This window comes from Solanum pennellii, chromosome 11, assembly GCF_001406875.1.
Source record: "Solanum pennellii chromosome 11, SPENNV200".
In the NCBI taxonomy this organism is placed as follows: Eukaryota; Viridiplantae; Streptophyta; class Magnoliopsida; order Solanales; family Solanaceae; genus Solanum; species Solanum pennellii.
In genome coordinates, this window is record NC_028647.1 from 49598428 (window position 1) to 49619721 (window position 21294).

Here is a 21294-nt window from a genome sequence, read left to right on the forward strand (position 1 = left end):
CTTCTATCTAGATTGAAGGTTCCACATAAAGGACCTTCTTAAATATGTTCAAGGTCACATGTCAATCACACATACAAGACTAAGAAGCTTTAGCATACTAAGTTAACAACTGATATTCACATTATACATGTATCAAGTAAGGGACACAAGTCTACCAAAACAAGACACACACATACTTCACCAAATCACATATAACATACCATTCAAGAAGAACATAGTTATAACAAATATAATCTATAGGTCATCCTAATCACTACTATAATATCATAAATCTAAGTATCGTAAGTCTCATATAAAGTATCAAGAATCATCATACTTCAACATCAAGTAATACACATAATGACTTCACTATAGCCTACTAGACACACATACCATCAACTAGAAGAATTCATGCTTTGACTTCACATATACGCATAAGTCATCAAGACTCTCACAACACTCACACATTCAAGTTATAGCATGCTAAAGCCATAATACATCAAGTAATGCCGACGAGGCCACATAATTCACAAGTATAACAGATAAGCACCACCACCATAAGTGGACCATACCAAAAATCATCATCATCTAAGAACTATACTACACAATATAGAGAAATTTAGGTGACATACCATTATTCGTACCTCACCACTCCAATCCATAGCCAACTCAACCAACACAATACTCAAAGGCCCTTACCAATGGCCATGATCACCAGTTCAATCCAACAACAAAAATATACTATAATACAACATGAATTTATAAAATTAGGACAGCCTACTAACAATTATAACATGATTCATTGATAATCATTAGTCCTAATCAAACTACACAAGAATTCAATAGCATAAAAACATAATCAATTTACCCATAAAGTAGTCAAAAACTAGGGTTACATGAACGTCATGGGTTCATAGAGTTTTTAGTATAAAAACATAAAATTAACCTCAATTAAATCAATATACAATGATTCAAAACAATTTATATAAGAACCCATGGCTAGACATCAAAATAGACCAATTTCATCTTTTGAAAGACTTTGGAAATCACATTGAAGATTGGCTCCTTGAAGAAAGAAAATTCAAGGATGATTGTCATACCTTAATTGATGCAAGACCAAGAAAATTGAGAAGAATTGATGGAGAATCCCACTTCCAAGCTCCAATCTCCCTTCAAGCTTCAATGGTGTTCTACAGAGTTCTTTAGGGAATTTGAGTTTTGATTTTGAAAAGTGAATACATCTAAGTGTTTAGGACTTATAAACCCACTTAAAATACCCAAAATAAAAATAATAAGTCGTCCAAATAATTTTAGGAAGGCTAGGTGAAAACTCCAAAATACCCTTTGGCTGGTCGAGATAGTTGCAGAATTTCTGCAGGTGCCAATCGACGGAGGGACTGACGGTTAGTAGACCAGGCGACGGCCTGTACTGGTGCTTCATCGTCTTAGTCAGAGACCCAAAATTGGGATTGATCTCCCTACTCTAAGTGTGGACCTACGCCCTAGTCGAAGGGGCGTCACTCCACCTACGGGACGTAGGTTGTCCTCCGTAGGTGAGACTGCTTTAGGCAGTTTTGGAAATCAAGATAGGTCCTTCTTCAAGGACCCTTGGTTGGTGCTTGGGGAGTTTTCCCTGGAGGTGTCCAACAATAATATGTTCGTATACGAGTTTAGGACATCTCATATCAATTTCATCCAAAAAAACACATAAATCTTAGCGAAACACACTAACGCGTACAAGCACATTTCAAGGCAAACCTTTCGAACGTCATGAACATTCTTGGATGTTTGACCTCCAAACTTCACGAAACTCTATACGCTGCCTCTTAATCTCATTTTAACTCATTTTAGGACTTCAAAACACAAAGACACAAGTGTTAGGCTCTAGTTTCACCTAAGTCATTTTAGAGGTGTTACATTCTCCCCCACTTGGACAACATTCGTCCTCGAATGACACTTGCTTTTTTTTAGACACTATCAAGAGACAATAAACTCAATACTAGAAGCACATAACCATAGCACACCATACAGAATACACAATATGAGGAACACCAATTTCACGTACTTAAGAAATTAAAAACACAACAAGAAGATAAAAACTAATCTACTACTCATTATGCAATAAAACTTACATACTTCATTTCAAATAGGAGAAACTCCTTGTCCATTAATTATCATGCTTATATACATCAATTTTATACATATTACAAAAATTTTCAACCAAAGAACAATTTCGTCAAATTTTCAAAAACTTCACAATAAGCTTCCAGGCATTACAACAAACATTCTCAAAATTTTCAAAAATGTAATTCTTAAGAAATTTATGATGAAAGAATGACAATATGAAATATAAAATCATATAAACTCAATTCACAACGTAACTATAACTTCACATAGTGCACAATGCAAGAAATCAATGAAATTTGATTCCAACAAGACTCCTACACACCATGCAACATGCAACATGCTACTATGACTTTCTACTCTTAAGCTTGAATAGAATATAAGAGATGAGACAGTCGTTCAAAGCTCCGCTACACACCATAGTTCCCAACTTAGAAGGAACTCATCACTACACAAGAGGGAAAAATATAACTTACCAGCATCACCATCCAAAGCATTGAGAAAATTGTTTTCCCATTTTCTTCTTAGCAGTAATAGTAGGACAATCCCTCACCTTATGACCATCTTCGCCACAACCATAGCAAAATCGGATACCGCCTAGACACTTCCCAACATGATTCTTTTCATAGGTAGATCAAGTAGGCTTAAAAATTTAAGATCCACCACCTCTCTCAAACTTGCACTTAGAAGCATTAACCCCACTTTGATTTTGGTCTGTGTTCTTAAACCTAGGTTGATTGTTCACATTGGATTGTCTCCTTTTCGAGATCCTTGTGCTTCTCCTAAGTTTGGATTCTCCAACACCACATTACCTTGCATTAGGTCAATGAACTCTTAAACCTTCACCTTCCTCCTCTCACGGGGAAAGTACTTTTCAAAGAAAGCCTCCGTAAACTCTTCTCACTCTATAGAACCCGACTCAACATGCCTATTAGTTTTCCATTGAGTGTACCATACTTGAGCAACCTCCCTCAATTTGTACGAAGCTAACTCCACCTTCTCCCTAGGATTCACCCCCATGGCACTCAACACCTTATACACACCATGTAGAAAGTATTGGGGATCCTCTCCCACATTAAAGCAAGAAATATAGGGGGACTCATCCTCATAGGTACTATTAAGCCTTCACCCTAGGCTCAACACTACTACTCACAAGAGTTGCTATGACTTGGTCTAGGGAAAATAAAGCCTCTCTAATATCCCCATTAGTCATGTGTGGGGAAGCACTGGAACCTCATTACCTTTTTCTCAAATAGGGGCATGAATTCCTTGTGGAGGCACTTGAACATCTTGAGGAACTTGAAATCCTCGTGGATGTAATACCTCAAAAATAACTTAGGTGAAGATAGATCCTAACATATTTTTCATGAGTTTATATGGTCCTAATTGGTTTGTAATGTGGTATTGAGGCAGTGTCTAAGAATTAGGTGCATTGGAAGTCAAACGTAAAGGGACGACTAAGACGTTTGATGACTAAGTCACCTATGTGTTTCATGTGTGGTTATGTGACTATATGTGTATTTCATGAGTTTGTGAGGTTCTTATATGAGTTATTATAGGGTTTATAGTCACTCTGTTGAGTTTCATGAAGTTTAGAGGTTAAAGATCCAAGAACGTCTATGACGTTCGAAAGGTTTGCCTTGAAACGACCTTGTGTGTCTCGGCATATTTCGTCGAGTTTTATGTGTTTGTTTTAGATGAAATTGATGTGGGAAGTCCTAAAATCGTAAAAAAAATATTCGGGTTGGAGACATCCCGGAGAAAATCCCTAAGGACCATCCAAGGGTCCTTGAGCACGGACCTTTCCTTGAGTCAAAGGTTGTCTTAGACCAACCCAACCGACTAAGGCAATCCACCGCCAGTAGCCTGGTCAATGCCCCGTTGATTGAGGGCATGGGTCAAGACTTAGGCATGGCAGGTCAAGCATCCAATGAAAATCCTCAGTCCCAAAACACGGACCAACAGGACGGTCCGTTGGTTGGGAAACGACCAATCAATTGCATCAGTCTATGAAGCTGTTTTCCTGGCAGCTTTACTGTAATTCTAGAAGTGAAGTGGTTAATTCACCTGTAATGACCCTTCTTGTCATTTTTAGTGTTTTATCTTCTGTGCATCGTTTAGAGCGTTCCTATAGCGATTCCAAGTCATTTATGACTTGCTGGGACTGACAGATCGGTCACCTGGTCATTCGCATTGTTATTGTGTGAGCTTTAGTATTTTTTGAAGCTTATGAACCTTGAACGATCATTTTCGATCAAAAGTTCAAGAAGATGACATCAGAATCCAATTCTGACGATTCCATCAGTTCCGGAAGGGTCATTTTAGTCTAGTAGCATTGTCGACATGACTCCCAAAGTTTTCAGTGTGAGTTGGTGGGATTAGGCGTTTTAACTTTAAGTTTAAAGGCTAAGTTTGACTTTAGTCAACATTCTGAGTAAATGCGCTCGGATGAGAATTCCGTCAGCGCGGTTACCTCCGGAATGTCGAGTTTGGTCTAGTTTGACCCTTCTTTCGGGTTTTGAGGTTTTTGATATTTTTCCGAGCCTTTTTGTGGTTTTTGACTTAAAATGGCCAATGGAAGTGGGACCCACATTTTATCGAGAAGACCTCTGATGAAAATTTCGATTGCGCCTTTGAGTCCGAAATGTCGACTTTGGTAGGGTAGCATATCTATTTTATTTTTATCAGGTTCCGAACGGATTCCGAGCACCCGTCGGAGACTTTAAAGAAAGTAGGCAAAGCTGAATCTGGTGCAGCCCTTTTAACGACCAGAAATTGGGGTTTTAACGACCAGAAATTGGGTTTTTAATGACCAGATTCGTCCTTATAAAAACCCAACTTTCAGCTTTGTGTCTTACTTTGAAATCTTGATATCTTGAGCTATACAACTCCAAATTGGGCGGTTCAAAAGGCTAAGTTGTGAGATTTTTCGAGGTCAACGCATTGATGAGCTTGGAATCTGATTTGAGGACCCGACTTGAGGTAAATTTTGGGTTTTAACTGCTGTCATAGCTCATTTCGAGCACAAGTTTTGGGAAATTTTAGAAGGTGATTTCTTGGCCATTTTAGGTCCTAATCAAGTGATTCAAGAGCCTAAATTGTGGGGTTTTTCGTGAGGATCGTCGTGGTGTGATTGGTTTTGGCTGTTGGAGCTTCATTTTTGGTAAAATCTTGTAAGTATCTGCTGCCATTGTTGCTGATTTTTAGCTTAGAATTTGGGTTTTTTTGTTGCATGTTCATGTTGGGACTATCTTGAGTCCTCAATTGTGTTCCATTTTGGTATACGAGTTCCGAGAGTTATTTAGGACTTCTATTTGGGGTTAATTCGGGATTTCTCAACGCGGATCCCACTTTTTTTCATTTTGACCGCGAATTTGACCCGTCTCCGTTTCTTACGATTTTAGTGTTTAAATAACTGTAATAACGTTGTGACTCTATTTCTGATAGTGTATCAACGTTCCGAGGCCTTTTAGAAAGTAAAAGATCCGGGGAGTGAATTTTGGAGCGCGCGTGATCTGCGTTCAGGTAGGCTATGGTTTCTCTTCTTAGATTGAACTCGAACATGTGAATGCATGTTGATTAGTTGGAATTTGGGTTGGGTAGTTATTGGATCATGCATAGGTGTTAAAAATTATATTTTCGGCCTTGTTCTGAGAATTATCGGGTAACTGTGAGCATGTTTATATTGACCTTCTTTGCTATATGAATTACTTGTATGTTTGAATACTGGTTGTCAGAAGTATGTTGAGCCTTAGTTTAGGTTTGACTAGGGTTTTCCTTAGAAATGCATGATTCAAAGTCGGTAGGACTTAGTTTAGCCCCGACGTCGCTCGGCCGGCTTAAATCCTTGTAGACTGATGTAGCAGACTTGAGTCTGATAGTTTGGTATTTAGCTAGACGATGAGCTTGCTCTAGCGATAGTTACTCTTATTTCTTAGATGTTACGGCTTCTCGAGTTACGTCAGTGACAATGAATTCCGCTCCGTGATTCAAAGTTGAGTTTCTATTCGACTGTAAGGTCTTACATTGATTAGCTAAGTCTGGATGGTGTTCCATGGGTTTATATGATTATGGATAGATAAAGACTCTTTCAGCATGCTATATCGACATCTTTGTCGGGTATCCGGATTTAAGGTCCGGCCTCGACCATCCACATACTTATGTAGAGCATCCGGTTAGAGGTCCGGCCTCAAGTATGTAGAGCATCCGGTTAGAGGTCCGGCCTCAGTTACTTATATTTTGCAATTGGCTACTTGTGTAATTCTGGTGAGTGTCCGGTTCAAGGCCCGACCTCCGTACCGTCAGATTCTACTTTTTGGTTCGGTGTTCTTTGGCCTCGAGTTCTATTCTCCTTAAGTTATAGTTATTTTGTGTACGCGTCGGACTTATGGGGGTCCGTTCGGGTTTTTATTTAAACTTGTGCACGAGTGTACCTTCTGGGCTTATGGTGGGTCCAGTTAGGTGTAGTTAGCTTATTTATATTAATTTAGTTAGATCTTTATACACTCGTGTGCATTATTGTGTTACTTAGCCTTCCGTTCTTGACCTCTAGTTTTGTGATTTCGTCTTTTCATAGTGCTTTACTTTTCTAGTTCAGTCGGCCTATGATGCCTACTGGGTACCTGTTATTTGGTACTCATGCTACACTCTGCATCTATTTTCGTGATGCAGGTCCGAGCACCAGTAGTCAGCGTTGATCGAGTTTGGAGAATTTCTAGTCTTGAGACAGGGGTGAGCACATAGCGTTTTGTACTATTTCAGTCTATAAAGACTTGTCTTTTACTTTTTGAGACAGTCTAGTTTCGGTGGTCCACTGTTGGGACTTGTACTCGTTTTGTTGGTAGCTCTGTATTAGTGACTTCCAGGCTCTGGGAGGGATCCTTAATTGTATTTATGTTTTGGTTTGCTTATGTTGTTATAGTAATTAATCTTAGTCTTGTTTAGTTTCTACCCTCACACCCATTACGTGTTGTTCTGGGTTGTGGTTTGGCTTACCTACTGATGGGCTATAGTAGGTGCCTTCATGGCTCGAGAAATTGGGTCGTGACAAGTTGGTATCAGAGCCCTAGGTTCAACGGTCTCACTTTTACAGAGCTAACGTCTAGTAGAGTCCTGCGGATCGGTGCGGAGACGTCCGTAACTTATCTTCAGGAGGCTACAGGATGTATTTAGGAAAATATCCATTTTGTTTCAAATTCGTGCCGCGTTTGTCTTGTTTGTTTCTTAAAATCTCAGTTTTTTTTCACTCTATGACAGGATGGCTCGCACGCGAGGCGGTGCGTTCGGGGGAGATGCACCCGGAGCCTCATTTTGGGGTAGACGTCGACCACGAGGTCGAGGTAGGGCTGCAGCACGTGCCCGGGATATGGAGGAGGAGCCTCATGCAGCGCATGTACCGCCATAGCCAGTGGGGCCGGGGCCAGCCCAGCCACCACCCGCACCAGTTGCAGCACCTGATCTTCATTCCCTCTTGAATCAGATATTAGCAGCTATTGGGGATATGAGACAGGCACCAGCACCAGCAGTACCAGCACCAGCGCTGCAAGATCAGCCGCCACCAGTTCATGTGGCCGCCCCACCAGACTTAGAGGTTAGAGAGATGCCACTGCGGGATCAGAAGATGCTTGGGGTATTTCAGAGGTTGGCACCGCCTATATTCTCAGGGGCGATAGGAGAGGACGCTCATGAGTTCCAACTCACTTGCCAGGAGCAGTTACAGTCATTAGGCCTTTTGGAGTCGAGAGGAGCTGACTTTATCGCTCATCAGTTCCGTGGGCCAGCCAGGCAGTGGTGGCGCACGTATCGAGAGTCTAGGCCAGTTGGATCTCCTCCTATATCTTGGAGTGAGTTCTCAGAGGCTTTCTTGGCCCGGTTCATGCAACGGAGCGTCAGATATAGGCTTCGTGATCAGTTCTCTAGATTGGAGCAGGGATCTATGACCGTTTCAGAGTATGAGGCGAGGTTCCATGAGTTGTCTCGCCATGCTACTATGATCCTGCCCACAGAGGGAGAGAGAGTTCGTTGTTTTGTACGTGGGTTGCGATACCGTTTGAGGGTTGACACAGAGCATATGGTTTCAGCTGGCCGTTCTTTTCTTGATGTGGTCGATCATGCCCGATCCATGGAGCATATTCATCGTGAGGCCCAAGGGGGCAGCGATAAGAGGGCACGCTACCAGGGCAGCTATAGCGAGTCGCAGACTAGGGGGAGGGACTCATATGATAGGCCACGTCAGAGGTTCCAGCAGGGTCAGACCAGTCGGCCTGTTCACGCGGCATTACCTGTTTCTGAGGGAGGCCAATATCAGCAGAGTGGTCTTAGTACAGGCCAGAATTCGAGGGGATCAGATTCTTTTCCTTCATGCCGCGGTCGGGTTACTACAGGGCGTTCAACTTCGGGGTGTTATGATTGTGGTGCTCTTGACCATTGGTCTAGAGAATGCCCCCGGAGAGGTCAGGGGGCGATTGTACCAGCTCCACCTACTTCTAAACCAGTTTCAGCCGTGTCTTCTTCGGCTAGAGGAGGTGGTCAGATTCAGGACCGTCGCGAGAGTCGACAGGGTACCAGGGGTGGAGCTCGGGGAGGCAGGTTAGGTGGTAGACCGGGTGCACCAGGTAGAGGTGCTCAGGGCCATTTCTATGCTGCCCCGACAAGGGCGACGGCTGAGGCATCTGACGATGTCCACTCAGGTACGCTCTTCTTGTGTCATCAGCCTGCTACAGTATTATTTGATCCAGGGTCCACATTCTCGTATGTATCTATTTATTTTGCTCCCCGATTAGGTATGAGGTCCGAGTCTTTGGTAGAGCCGATTCATGTTTCGACCCCGATAGGTGAGTTCTTAGTAGTGGATCAAGTATTGCGATCTTGCTTAGTGACTATCCAGGGTTATGATAATAGAGCTGATCTTATTATGCTGGATATGATTGATTTTGATGTGATTTTGGGCATGGACTGGCTATCCCCATATCATGTGGTCTTAGATTGCTATGCCAAGACTGTTACCTTATCCATGCCTGGTGTTCCCCCGGTATTGTGGCAGGCTGCTTATAGTCACACACCGACGGGGATAATCTCTTTTATTCGAGCTAGGCGGTTGGTTGCTTCTGGGTGTTTAGCGTATTTGACCCACATCAGAGATGTGAGTAGGGAGGGCCCTTCAGTTGACTCAGTTCCTGTGGTTAGAGAGTATGCAGATGTGTTCCCTACAGATCTACCTGGCTTACCCCCAGAGCATGACATTGATTTTGCTATAGATTTGGAGCCTGGCACTCATCCTATTTCTATTCCGCCTTATCGGATGGCTCCTGCAGAGCTCAGAGAGCTCAGTGTTCAGTTAAAGGACCTCTTAGAAAAGGGGTTCATTCGTTCGAGTGTGTCGCCTTGGGGTGCTCCTGTTCTGTTTGTGAAAAAGAAGGATAGGACTTTGAGGATGTGCATTGACTACAGACAGCTGAACAAGGTGACGGTGAAGAACCGTTGCCCTATGCCTCGTATAGATGATTTGTTTGATCAGCTTCAGGGTGCCGTCGTATTTTCTAAGATTGATTTGTGGTCCGGGTACCATCAGCTGAGGATTAGAGCAGCAGACATCCCTAAGACTGCATTTAGGACTCGTTATGGCCATTATGAGTTCCTTGTGATGTCTTTTGGGTTGACTAATTCCCCAGCCGCCTTTATGGACTTGATGACACGTGTGTTCAGGCCATATCTTGATTCATTTGTTATCATCTTCATTGATGACATATTGGTATACTCGCGGAGCCGGAGTGAGCATGAGCAGCATTTGAGGATAGTGCTCCAGAGTTTGAGAGATCAGCAGCTTTATGCCAAGTTCTCAAAGTGCGAGTTTTGGCTTGCGTCTGTAGCATTCTTGGGGCATGTGGTGTCCAAGGAGGGTATTAGGGTAGATCCGACGAAGATTGAAGCTATTCGTGATTGGGACAGACCCACTTCTGTTACTGAGGTTCGTAGCTTTGTCGGGTTAGCGAGTTACTACAGGCGTTTTGTTGAGGGCTTTTCTACTATTGCAGCTCCTTTGACTCGGTTGACTCGCCAGGATATTCCCTTTGTGTGGTCGGAGGAGTGTGAGATGAGCTTTCTGAAGCTCAAGGAGTTGCTTACTAGCGCTCCTATATTGACTCTTCCGATTGAGGGCGAGGGTTTCACGATTTATTGTGATGCGTCTGGTGTTGGTGTGGGTTGTGTATTGATGCAGCAGGGCCGGGTTATTGCGTATGCGTCGAGGCAGCTTAAGGTCCATGAGCGCAACTACCCCACCCATGACTTGGAGTTGGCAGCGGTAGTTTTCGCGCTTAAGATTTGGAGGCACTACTTGTATGGAGTTCGATGTGAGATCTATACTGACCACAAGAGTCTTCAGTACATCATGACCCAGAGGGACCTTAATTCAAGGCAGCGTCGTTGGATTGAGCTCCTGAAGGATTATGATCTCTCCATTCTCTATCATCCGGGCAAGGCGAACGTGCTAGCAGACGCCTTGAGCCGAAAGGCGGTGAGTATGGGTAGTCTAGCCTTCTTATCTGCATGTGAAAGACCCTTGGCTTTGGACATTCAGTTTTTAGCCAATAGCATGGTTCGATTAGATATATCAGATTCTAGACGCGTCTTGGCTTATATGGGAGTTCAGTCTTCTTTGTATAATAGAATCCGTGGTTGTCAATTTGAGGATAAGGCCCTGGGGTCCCTTAGAGATCGAGTGTTAGCGGGTAATGGTGATCAGGCTACCTTAGATCCTGATGGAGTGTTGAGATGCGCTGGTCGCATTTGTGTCCCGAGAGTTGGAGATTTGATACAGTTGATACTTTCGGAGGCTCATGAGTCTAGATATTCTATCCATCCGGGTACAGCGAAGATGTATCGTGATTTCAAACAACATTACTGGTGGAGTGGCATGAGACGAGATATTGCTGACTTTGTTTCTCGTTGCTTGTGCTGCCAGCAGGTAAAGGCTGAGCATTTGAGGCTTGGTGGTGAATTTCAGGGATTACCCATTCCGGAGTGGAAGTGGGACCGCATTACTATTGATTTTGTGGCTGGTCTACCGAGGACTTCTAGAGGATTTGATAGTATTTGGGTCATCGTTGATCGATTGACCAAGTCAGCACATTTCCTTCCCGTTCAATCTTCATTTAGTGCCTAGAGGTTGGCTCGTATCTACATTCGGGAGGTGGTTCGACTTCATGTGGTGCCAGTTTCTATTATATCAGATCGGGGTTCTCAGTTCACGTCTAGCTTTTGGAGGACCTTTCAGGATGAGTTGGGCACCCGGGTTGACCTGAGCACAGCTTTCCACCCGCAGACTGATGGTCAGTCAGAGCGCACTATTCAGGTCCTTCAGGACATGCTACGGGCTTGTGTTTTGGAGTTTGGTGGTCAATGGGACCAGTTCTTGCCTTTGGCGGAATTTGCATATAACAACAGCTACCATTCTAGCATTCAGATGGCCCCGTTTGAGGCCTTGTATGGTAGGCGTTGTCGCACTCCAGTGGGCTGGTTCGAGTCTACAGAGCCTAGGCCGCGAGGTACAGATTTGATTCAGGAGGCTTTGGAGCAGGTGAGAGTGATTCAGGATAGACTCAGGACAGCTCAGAGTAGGCACCAGAGTTATGCGAATCGGAGGCGTCGACCTTTGAGATTCTCTGTTGGTGATCGGGTATTTCTCCGTGTGTCGCCCATGAAGGGTGTGATGAGATTTGGGAGACGGGGTAAGCTTAGCCCCAGGTATATTGGGCCTTTTGAGATACTTCGGACAGTTGGGGAGGTTGCTTATGAGTTGGCCCTACCTCCAGCATTTTCAGCCATCCATCCAGTTTTCCATGTCTCGATGCTACGCCGATATATTCCTGATGAGTCCCATGTGCTCCAGTATGATGCAATTGAGTTGGATGATCATTTGACATTTGTAGAAGAGCCAGTTGCCATCCTAGCCAGAGATGTGAGGAAATTGCGCTCGAGAGCCATTCCTATTGTTAAGGTCCGTTGGAGGCATCGTTCAGTCGAGGAGGCTACCTGGGAGACCGAGCAGGAGATGCGAGAGCAGTATCCCGTCTTGTTTGAGCCTTCAGGTACTTCTTGAACCTTACTTTCGCGGACGAAAGTTCTTTTTAGTAGTGGATATTGTAATGACCCTTATTGTCATTTTTAGTGTTTTATCTTCTGTACATCGTTTAGAGCGTTCCTACAGCGATTCTAAGTCATTTATGACTTGCTGGGACTGACAGATCGGTCACCTGGTCATTCGTTTTGTTATTGTGTGAGCTTTAGTATTTTTGAAGCTTATGAACCTTGAACGATCATTTTCGATCAAAAGTTCAAGAAGATGACATCAGAATCCAATTCTGACGATTCCATCAGTTCCGGAAGGGTCATTTTAGTCCAGTAGCATTGTCGACATGACTCCCAAAGTTTTCAGTGTGAGTTGGTGGGATTAGGCGTTTTAACTTTAAGTTTAAAGGCTAAGTTTGACTTTAGTCAACATTCTGAGTAAACGCGCTCGGATGAGAATTCCGTCAGCGCGGTTAGCTCCGGAATGTCGAGTTTGGTCTAGTTTGACCCTTCTTTCGGGTTTTGAGGTTTTTGATATTTTTCCGAGCCCTTTTGTGGTTTTTGACTTAAAATGGCCAATGGAAGTGGGACCCACATTTTATCGAGATGACCTCTGATGAAAATTTCGACTGCGCCTTTGAGTCCGGAATGTCGACTTTGGTAGGGTAGCATATCTATTTTATTTTTATCAGGTTCCGAACGGATTCCGAGCACCCGTCGGAGACTTTAAAGAAAGTAGGCAAAGCTGAATCTGGTGCAGCCCCTATAAAAACCCCAACTTTCAGCTTTATGTTTTACTTTGGAACTTGATATCTTGAGCGATACAACTCCGAATTGGGCGATTCAAAAGGCTAAGTTGTGAGATTTTTCGAGGGCAACACATTGGTGAGCTTGGAATCTGATTTGGGGACACGATTTGAGGTAAATTTTGGGTTTTAAATGCTGTCATAGCTCATTTTCGAGCACAAGTTTTGGGAAATTTCAGAAGGTGATTTCTTGGCCATTTTAGGTCCGAATCAAGTGATTCAAGAGCCTATATTGTGGGGTTTTTCGTGAGGATCGTCGTGGTGTGATTGGTTTTGGCTGTTGGAGCTTCATTTTTGGTAAAATCTGGTAAGTAGCTGCTGCCATTGTTGCTGATTTTTAGCTTAGGATTTGGGTTTTTTTTGTTGCATGTTAATGTTGGGACCGTCTTGAGTCCTGAATTGTGCTCCATTCTGCTATACAAGTTTCGAGAGTTATTTAGGACTTTTATTTGGGGTTAATTCGGGATTTCTCAACGCGGATCCCATTTTTTCCATTTTGACCGTGAAATTGACCCGTCTCCGTTTCTTGCAATTTTAGTGTTTAAATGACTGTAATAACGTTGTGACTCTATTTCTGATAGTGTATCAACGTTTCGAGGCCTTTTAGAAAGTAAAAGATCCGGGGAGTGAATTTTGGAGCGCGCGTGATCTGCGTTCAGGTAGGCTATGGTTTCTCTTCTTAGACTGAACTCGAACATGTGAATGCATGTTGATTAGTTGGAATTTGGGTTGGGTAGTTATTGGATCATGCATAGGTGTTAAAAATTATATTTTCGGCCTTGTTCTGAGAATTATCGGGTAACTGTGAGCATGTTTATATTGACCTTCTTTGCTATATGAATTACTTGTATGTTTGAATACTGGTTGTCAGAAGTATGTTGAGCCTTAGTTTAGGTTTGACTAGGGTTTTCCTTAGAAATGCATGATTCAAAGTCGGTAGGACTTAGTTTAGCCCCGACGTCGCTCGGCCGGCTTAAATCCTTGTAGACTGATGTAGCAGACTTGAGTCTGATAGTTTGGTATTTAGCTAGACGATGAGCTTGCTCTAGCGATAGTTACTCTTATTTCTTAGATGTTACGGCTTCTCGAGTTACGTCAGTGACAATGAATTCCGCTCCGTGATTCAAAGTTGAGTTTCTATTCGACTGTAAGGTCTTACATTGATTAGCTAAGTCTGGATGGTGTTCCATGGGTTTATATGATTATGGATAGATAAAGACTCTTTCAGCATGCTATATCGACATCTTTGTCGGGTATCCGGATTTAAGGTCCGGCCTCGACCATCCACATACTTATGTAGAGCATCCGGTTAGAGGTCCGGCCTCAAGTATGTAGAGCATCCGGTTAGAGGTCCGGCCTCAGTTACTTATATTTTGCAATTGGCTACTTGTGTAATTCTGGTGAGTGTCCGGTTCAAGGCCCGACCTCCGTACCGTCAGATTCTACTTTTTGGTTCGGTGTTCTTTGGCCTCGAGTTCTATTCTCCTTAAGTTATAGTTATTTTGTGTACGCGTCGGACTTATGGGGGTCCGTTCGGGTTTTTATTTAAACTTGTGCACGAGTGTACCTTCTGGGCTTATGGTGGGTCCAGTTAGGTGTAGTTAGCTTATTTATATTAATTTAGTTAGATCTTTATACACTCGTGTGCATTATTGTGTTACTTAGCCTTCCGTTCTTGACCTCTAGTTTTGTGATTTCGTCTTTTCATAGTGCTTTACTTTTCTAGTTCAGTCGGCCTATGATGCCTACTGGGTACCTGTTATTTGGTACTCATGCTACACTCTGCATCTATTTTCGTGATGCAGGTCCGAGCACCAGTAGTCAGCGTTGATCGAGTTTGGAGAATTTCTGGTCTGGAGACAGGGGTGAGCACACAGGGTTTTGTACTATTTCAGTCTCCATCTGTTTATATAAAGACTTGTCTTTTACTTTTCGAGACAGTCTAGTTTCGGTGGTCCACTGTTGGGACTTGTACTCGTTTTGTTGGTAGCTCTGTATTAGTGACTTCCAGGTTCTGGGAGGGATCCTTTATTGCATTTATGTTTTGGTTTGCTTATGTTGTTATAGTAATTTTTTCTTAGTCTTGTTTAGTTTCTACCCTCACACCCATTATGTGTGGTTCTGGGTTGTGGTTTGGCTTACCTACTGATGGGTTATAGTAGGTGCCTTCATGGCTCGAGAAATTGGGTCGTGACAATTAATTAAATGAAATCATTAAAAAATTTATTAGTGAAATTCGACCCTCACCGACGAGACCCCGTCGACGGTCCGTCGGTGAGTCTACGGACACCCCCCTCCGTCCTGCACTTCCATCGTCTCTATTAGAGACTTTGTAGGGGAGGCTTCCTCCTATTTTTCTATGTATCGGATGACGGTGGCCTCAACGCCGCATCAAGCCAATGATGCCCCGTCATCCCCTTCCGTCGAGTGTAATAGTAGATAGTTAATATAGAGCCTTAACAAATCTTTCTAAGTGTGGGACGACGTTGGCCTTCGACGCCCCATCGATCCACTTACGAACTGTCGTCTGCCCCATCGATGCACACTACCAGGTAGTGCTGCATCAAATTGCAGGGGTTCTCCTCAAGGGCCGTTGGTTGGTCCTTGGGAGTCGTACCCAGACGTTCCTATCATGAAACAACTCAAACACCCACTAGCTACCTTTCCACCCATTTTCATACATTTTCGACTTCTAAAAATTAGTATAAAGGCTAAGGCACACTAATATCCCTTTAAACCAACTTCCCGGACGTCTTTGGACATTTTGTTTCTTAAACCTTGTAAATGACCTATATTCATTAAAAATGGACTTAGAAACACTGTTTAAACTTTATGATACCTATGTAAGGCTTTACCAAGGTGTTACAAGATATACCATTTATGACAACATGTCTATATCTGGATATTAATTTCCTCCTTGGTTGTAGGTCTTTGTGGGTCTTCATTGTTACTAACATAGCCATTGCGAGCCTCTAAAATCCCATAATTCCATTAGAGTGAAGCATATATCATGCGAAGGGTTTCACAACTAAGTCCATAAGATGGTACTTCTAATCCATCACTCAAAAACTCAGCGTATGCAGCAATAAAAAGTCCATAATCTCTGTATGGTATCTCATCAATTAGAAAATATAATAGCATCACATTTTGATAATCGTACAATAAAAATATAATGTGATACTTACAGACTACTGGTTGCTTGTTGTGAAATACCAGTAACGCGTCTGACTTCAAATAAGTGAGATTTGTTCTTTCCTTGGTAACATTCAAGAACTGACCGGTTCGTTCGCTCTTTTAGCTCAAAAAATTCGCTTAACTCAAGGTAATTTAGCAACATTCTATACAACTTTTGAATTTCGGAGCACAATTTCATGTTAGTCCTGGATGAGACATTGAATCATATACTTTTATGCACCGTTCCTTCAATGCAACGATTGCCAAGACCCAATGAAACTCCAAATTACAATTTACAGGGACATAAAAATCATCTGTCAAGTGCCAAGGCAGTCCACAGGGTATACCAAACCTTTTGAAAGTGCCAACAATTTTATTCTCATTTTCAGGAACAACACTAGCATTATCAATGTATGTTTTGAAAAAATAATAAGTAGTGGTATATCGATATTTAGAATGACTTTGTTGCTTCGACTTCTTCCGCAAATAGTATAACATTGTCACATCCGAGTTTACCCCCTAGACGTAAACGGCGTCGTCGTCCTTTTTAAGGACTAAGACTAGACTCTTAGTTCATGTCATTACATTCATATGTTGAAAAATGCGGAAAAATTTATGACTTTTACTTTCTCTACTCGGATATTTACATAGACCTCTACATACACATAATATATTCATATCGAGTATACAAATACCCTTCATATAGTAAGGTTACATTGCCTTCTACTTTTATTGCACATATATAAAAAAAATAGAAATAGTCTCAATGATTGTCTCATCTCATATCATCTAAACGAATGTCACAATATGGGCATAACCCTTACATCAATTCAACAAGACCATGTATAGGTCATACAAAAGTAAAATACTCAAATAACAAGAAAAGGAATGATAGAGTAAATAAGCACATAACAAAGTCCAAGGCTAGAAGATGGCATTCCCCTCGAAAGTTGAGGACCTACTCTACTTGGATGAAAGGAAGAATCCAAGCCTTCAATGATATCTCCTTCCAAACTCTTCAACATCCGGAACCTAAAATATTTGGGACAAGAGAAGAAAATGGGGTTAGTATTCCACATGTACTAAGTATGAGATCTTATGCAGATACACAACCAAAATATGCTAAAAAGGGACTTTTATCAAAACATGGTATTTTACCCATTTTGGGGGCTTAATTCAAAGTCAAGTAAATCCTACTAATCATCCAAACATGCTTACTATTCGAACAAGTAACACTTATCCCAACACACTTAGAATCATGAGTTACTACAACCCTAACATCAAGGAATAATATCACAAGAATGAATAAAACTTAAACATATCATAATAAACAATACAACTACTCACAAGTTCTTATTAAGTCAGCAAGTGCAATGACCAAGTAAAGCCCCATAACCTTACTCAATCAAGTATCCTCAACAAGAAAACATTACCAATGTCCAACTTCACATTTCATGGCATCTAAGCTTACATTTCATCTTATATTATCAATATAACACAACGCATATTCATAAATGAACTGATCAACATATAGTATCAACAATATGACATGGTCATCATATATATACATCATATATCATCATAACATAAACATATAAGAACCTCCTCCTAAGACTCCCTTCAAGACTAACTAGTGCAATGTCTAGGTAGAGTCCCACACCCCTACCTAGACTAAGCTAGACCCCTTAGGTTATCCAAGTTAGAGTTCAAGTCCTTTAATTTGTTTTAACTTTTGGGAACATCTTGCCCTAACCGACATAGACAACATGAGCTACTGTGGAATCCGGTGTCATAAAACCCTACACCGAAAGAGGCGGCCTACTTGCCATGGTATTAAAAAAATGTAAAACATAGAAACCACGTAGATCCACTAGCTAGTATTCCTATAAGAGAAACATAGTTCAAGAACTTGGAGATTTAGTTGGGATCCTCTTTATGCGCCATCCATTATGATCTCCAATCTCAAGAGTTATGTAGTGCTCCTACCTTCCATATGTGGGAAGGGACACTCCTCTATCTAGTTCACTCGGTGCTAGCTAGAGTCCCTTTTTTAAATGTCTTTAAGACTTTGATATCAATCATAACATAGTTTAGGCCATAGGGTCTACCCCTTGTATAATCATTATCATCAATAGCTCAATAAGAATTGTATGAGTTTAAGTCCTTCCATCACAATTCATATAAGTGAGGTTAACACTTAAGCATTTCATAACATTTTAAGGCACATTGATAGTTTTCACCATCCTTGTATCACATACACCTTAATCAACCTCACAATATAGTAAACACATTTCAATTCAACATTATACCACCCTATAATCTTAATATAACCCATACTCCAATGTAATATCATAGCTTAACAACAATTAATCAGAATTGGAAGTAAAGATAGAGATTCTAAGACTTACCAAGTCTTTCTCATAGTCTATCATCAAGGTCTTTCCATCAACCCATAACTCAACCTAACTAGGAGCGTAACATCATAACACAATGATAATCAATATAATAACAAGTCCAAATGCATCTCTATAACACAATTCATCTTTAGATCACGACTTGAGACAAGATACATAGGCTAATTTCACATTATAATTCATAACCTAAATTAAATCTCAGGAACTAGCATGATAGGCCTATAATTTATTTTAATTCAACCATAATAGCACCATAGAATAGTAATTTAATAACAACAAACTCAATTGAATGATCAACATACAATATAAGTCAAGATCACTACCTAGGGTTAGGGATGGAGGATCCTGTTCTTCAATTTGACCAAACCATCAAAAATTATCATAAACAAGTTGAATTACATGTAAATATTCTCTATAACCATAAGAATTCACTAACAACTCAATCCATCACTTCAATTTCGTAATTGAATGAAACACATAATAAAACTCAATTTTTTGAAATCCATTTTGAAGGTACCCTTTGAGGAAAGGATATCAAAGGTGAATAGAACCCATAATTTAATGTTTCTCAACAATTTGATGAAGAATCCACCCTTTTCTAGCCCCTAAGCCCTAGCTCTTGCTAGCCTTCAATGATGAGTTCTTGTAGAGAGAGAAATAAAAGAGAAAGAAGAGGGTTATTTTGAGAGTTGGCTATAGGGTAATGAGGGTTAAGAGTATTTATAGAGGGGAATAATTAACTTAATTAGTTTCCCTTTGATCACTATCTAACCCCTAAAGCATTTAATTATTTTAAATGATATCATTATAATCCATCAGTGAAATTATACCCTCACTGACAAGATCCCGTCGACTGTCCGTCGGTGGGTCGACGGTAGCCCCCCCTCTTTCCTGCACTTCCATCGTCTCTATCAGAGACTTTGCAGGCAAGGCTTCCTCCAATTGTTCTAAGTATGGGATGACGGTGGCCTCGATGCCCCGTCGATCCCATGATGCCCCGTCGTCCCCCTCCGTCGAGTGTAACAGTAGCTAGGTAAACAAGGGCCTTCACAATCTTTCAAAGTGAGGGACGACGGTGGCGTTCGACGCCCAGTTGGGCCACTTACAGACCGTCGTCTGCCCCATCGATGCACACTGCCAGTCAGTGATGTATCAGAATGTAGGGGTTCTCCTCGAGGGCCCTTGGTTGGTCCTTGGGGAGTCGTACCCAGACGTTTCAATCATGAAACCACTCCAAACACCCATTAGCTACCTTTCCACTCATTTCTGTACATTTCCGACTCCTAAAAATTAGTAAAAAGGCTAAGGCACTCTAAGACCTCTTTGAACCAACTTCCCGGACGTCTTTGGACATTTGGTTCATAAACCTTCTAAATGACCTATATTTTTTTAAAATTTTCTTAGAAACAGTGTTTAGACTTTATGACACCATGTTAGGATTTTTCATGAGTCTTGGATTTTCAAGGTGTTACATTATCTCTCCCCCCCCNCCCCCCCCCCCCCCCGGGAAAATTCTTCCCCGGATGACGCTAAAACTCTTTTAAAGGAAGGAATAGACACAAGACTAGCAGTCCAACCAATCAACAATATGCATTTAACGTAAATCATGTCATTTCAACAAGGTAAATATCAAAACTCATATTACAACACCTATGGCTCAAAACACACTTCGTCATAATGCATTTCCTTCTCACAACACTTATGAGCTCAACATACATCATACGAGTCAATTAGCACAGAGTTCATCTTAACAACATGCTACCTATCATTTCATGAAGACTCATCATTTCAAAATGCACAACATAAGTCAAAATAAGAAAAAAGAAAAATTTCAAGTTTTTAATAGCAATACTACAGTGACTTCACTGTAAAACTTATTGAGAGGTTCACAAAAATGTCATTTTTGCAACACTTCACCCAAAAATCAAGAAACGCAAATCTTTGTCATAATTATATAATTAAAAAGAATGGTTAACCTTAATTCTCAAAAAGATGAGGATAACAGGATTTCATAATTATCCGATGTAGCACCCTCAACTAATAGATTTTTCCATAAAACTTTTAAGATACCACCTCATTATTCCTCAACTTCTTGACTTGCCTATCAAGAATTTGAACCCGGACTTCCTCAAAAGAGAGGTTAACCTTGACACCAAGACCCTCAATAGGAAGAATGGATTCGGGATCACCGATACACTTTTTCAACATAGAAATACTGAAAACCGGATGAACAGAAGCCAATTCACTAGGTATATTCAATTCATAGGCAACCTTACCAACCCTTTGCAAGATTTCATAGGGACCACATAACAAGGACTCAATTTTCCTTTCTTGCCAAACCGAACCACCCCTTTCATTGGTGAAATTTTCAAATACAGCTTATCACCTTCTCCAAACTCCAAATACCTTCTCCTATTATCGGCATAAGACTTTTGCCGACTACAGGCCGTTTGCAACCGGTTCCTTATGATATGAACCTTTTCCAAAGACTTATAAATCAACTCAGGACCAAGAAGTGATGACTCACCACTTCAAACAATCCAATAGGAGACCTGCACCTCCTACCGTACAAGGCTTCATAGGGAGCCATGGAAATGGATGAATGAAAACTGTTATTGTAGGCAAACTCCACTAAAGGTAAATGTCTATCCCAAATCCCTGTAAAATCAATAATGCATTCCCTAAGCATATCTTCAAGGGTTTGTATTTCACTCTCCTCTTGACCATCC

General features: G+C 41.5%; 1 protein-coding gene and 1 long non-coding RNA gene across 2 annotated transcripts; both read left to right on the plus strand.

Annotated features, from left to right (window-relative positions):
• Nucleotides 1-7360: 7360 nt before the first annotated feature.
• On the plus strand, nt 7361-11017 carry LOC107003905 (the record flags this gene model as incomplete). The annotated part of the gene is made up of 2 exons (XM_027912734.1): nt 7361-7495; nt 7583-11017. Coding segments are annotated over exons 1-2 (3570 nt in total), but the record flags the coding sequence as incomplete, so codon positions are not given.
• Nucleotides 11018-12197: 1180 nt separating this feature from the next.
• On the plus strand, nt 12198-14776 carry LOC107005115. The gene is made up of 3 exons (XR_001454834.2): nt 12198-13092; nt 13181-13284; nt 13559-14776. It is a non-coding gene; the product is annotated as an uncharacterized LOC107005115 (long non-coding RNA).
• Nucleotides 14777-21294: the final 6518 nt, after the last annotated feature.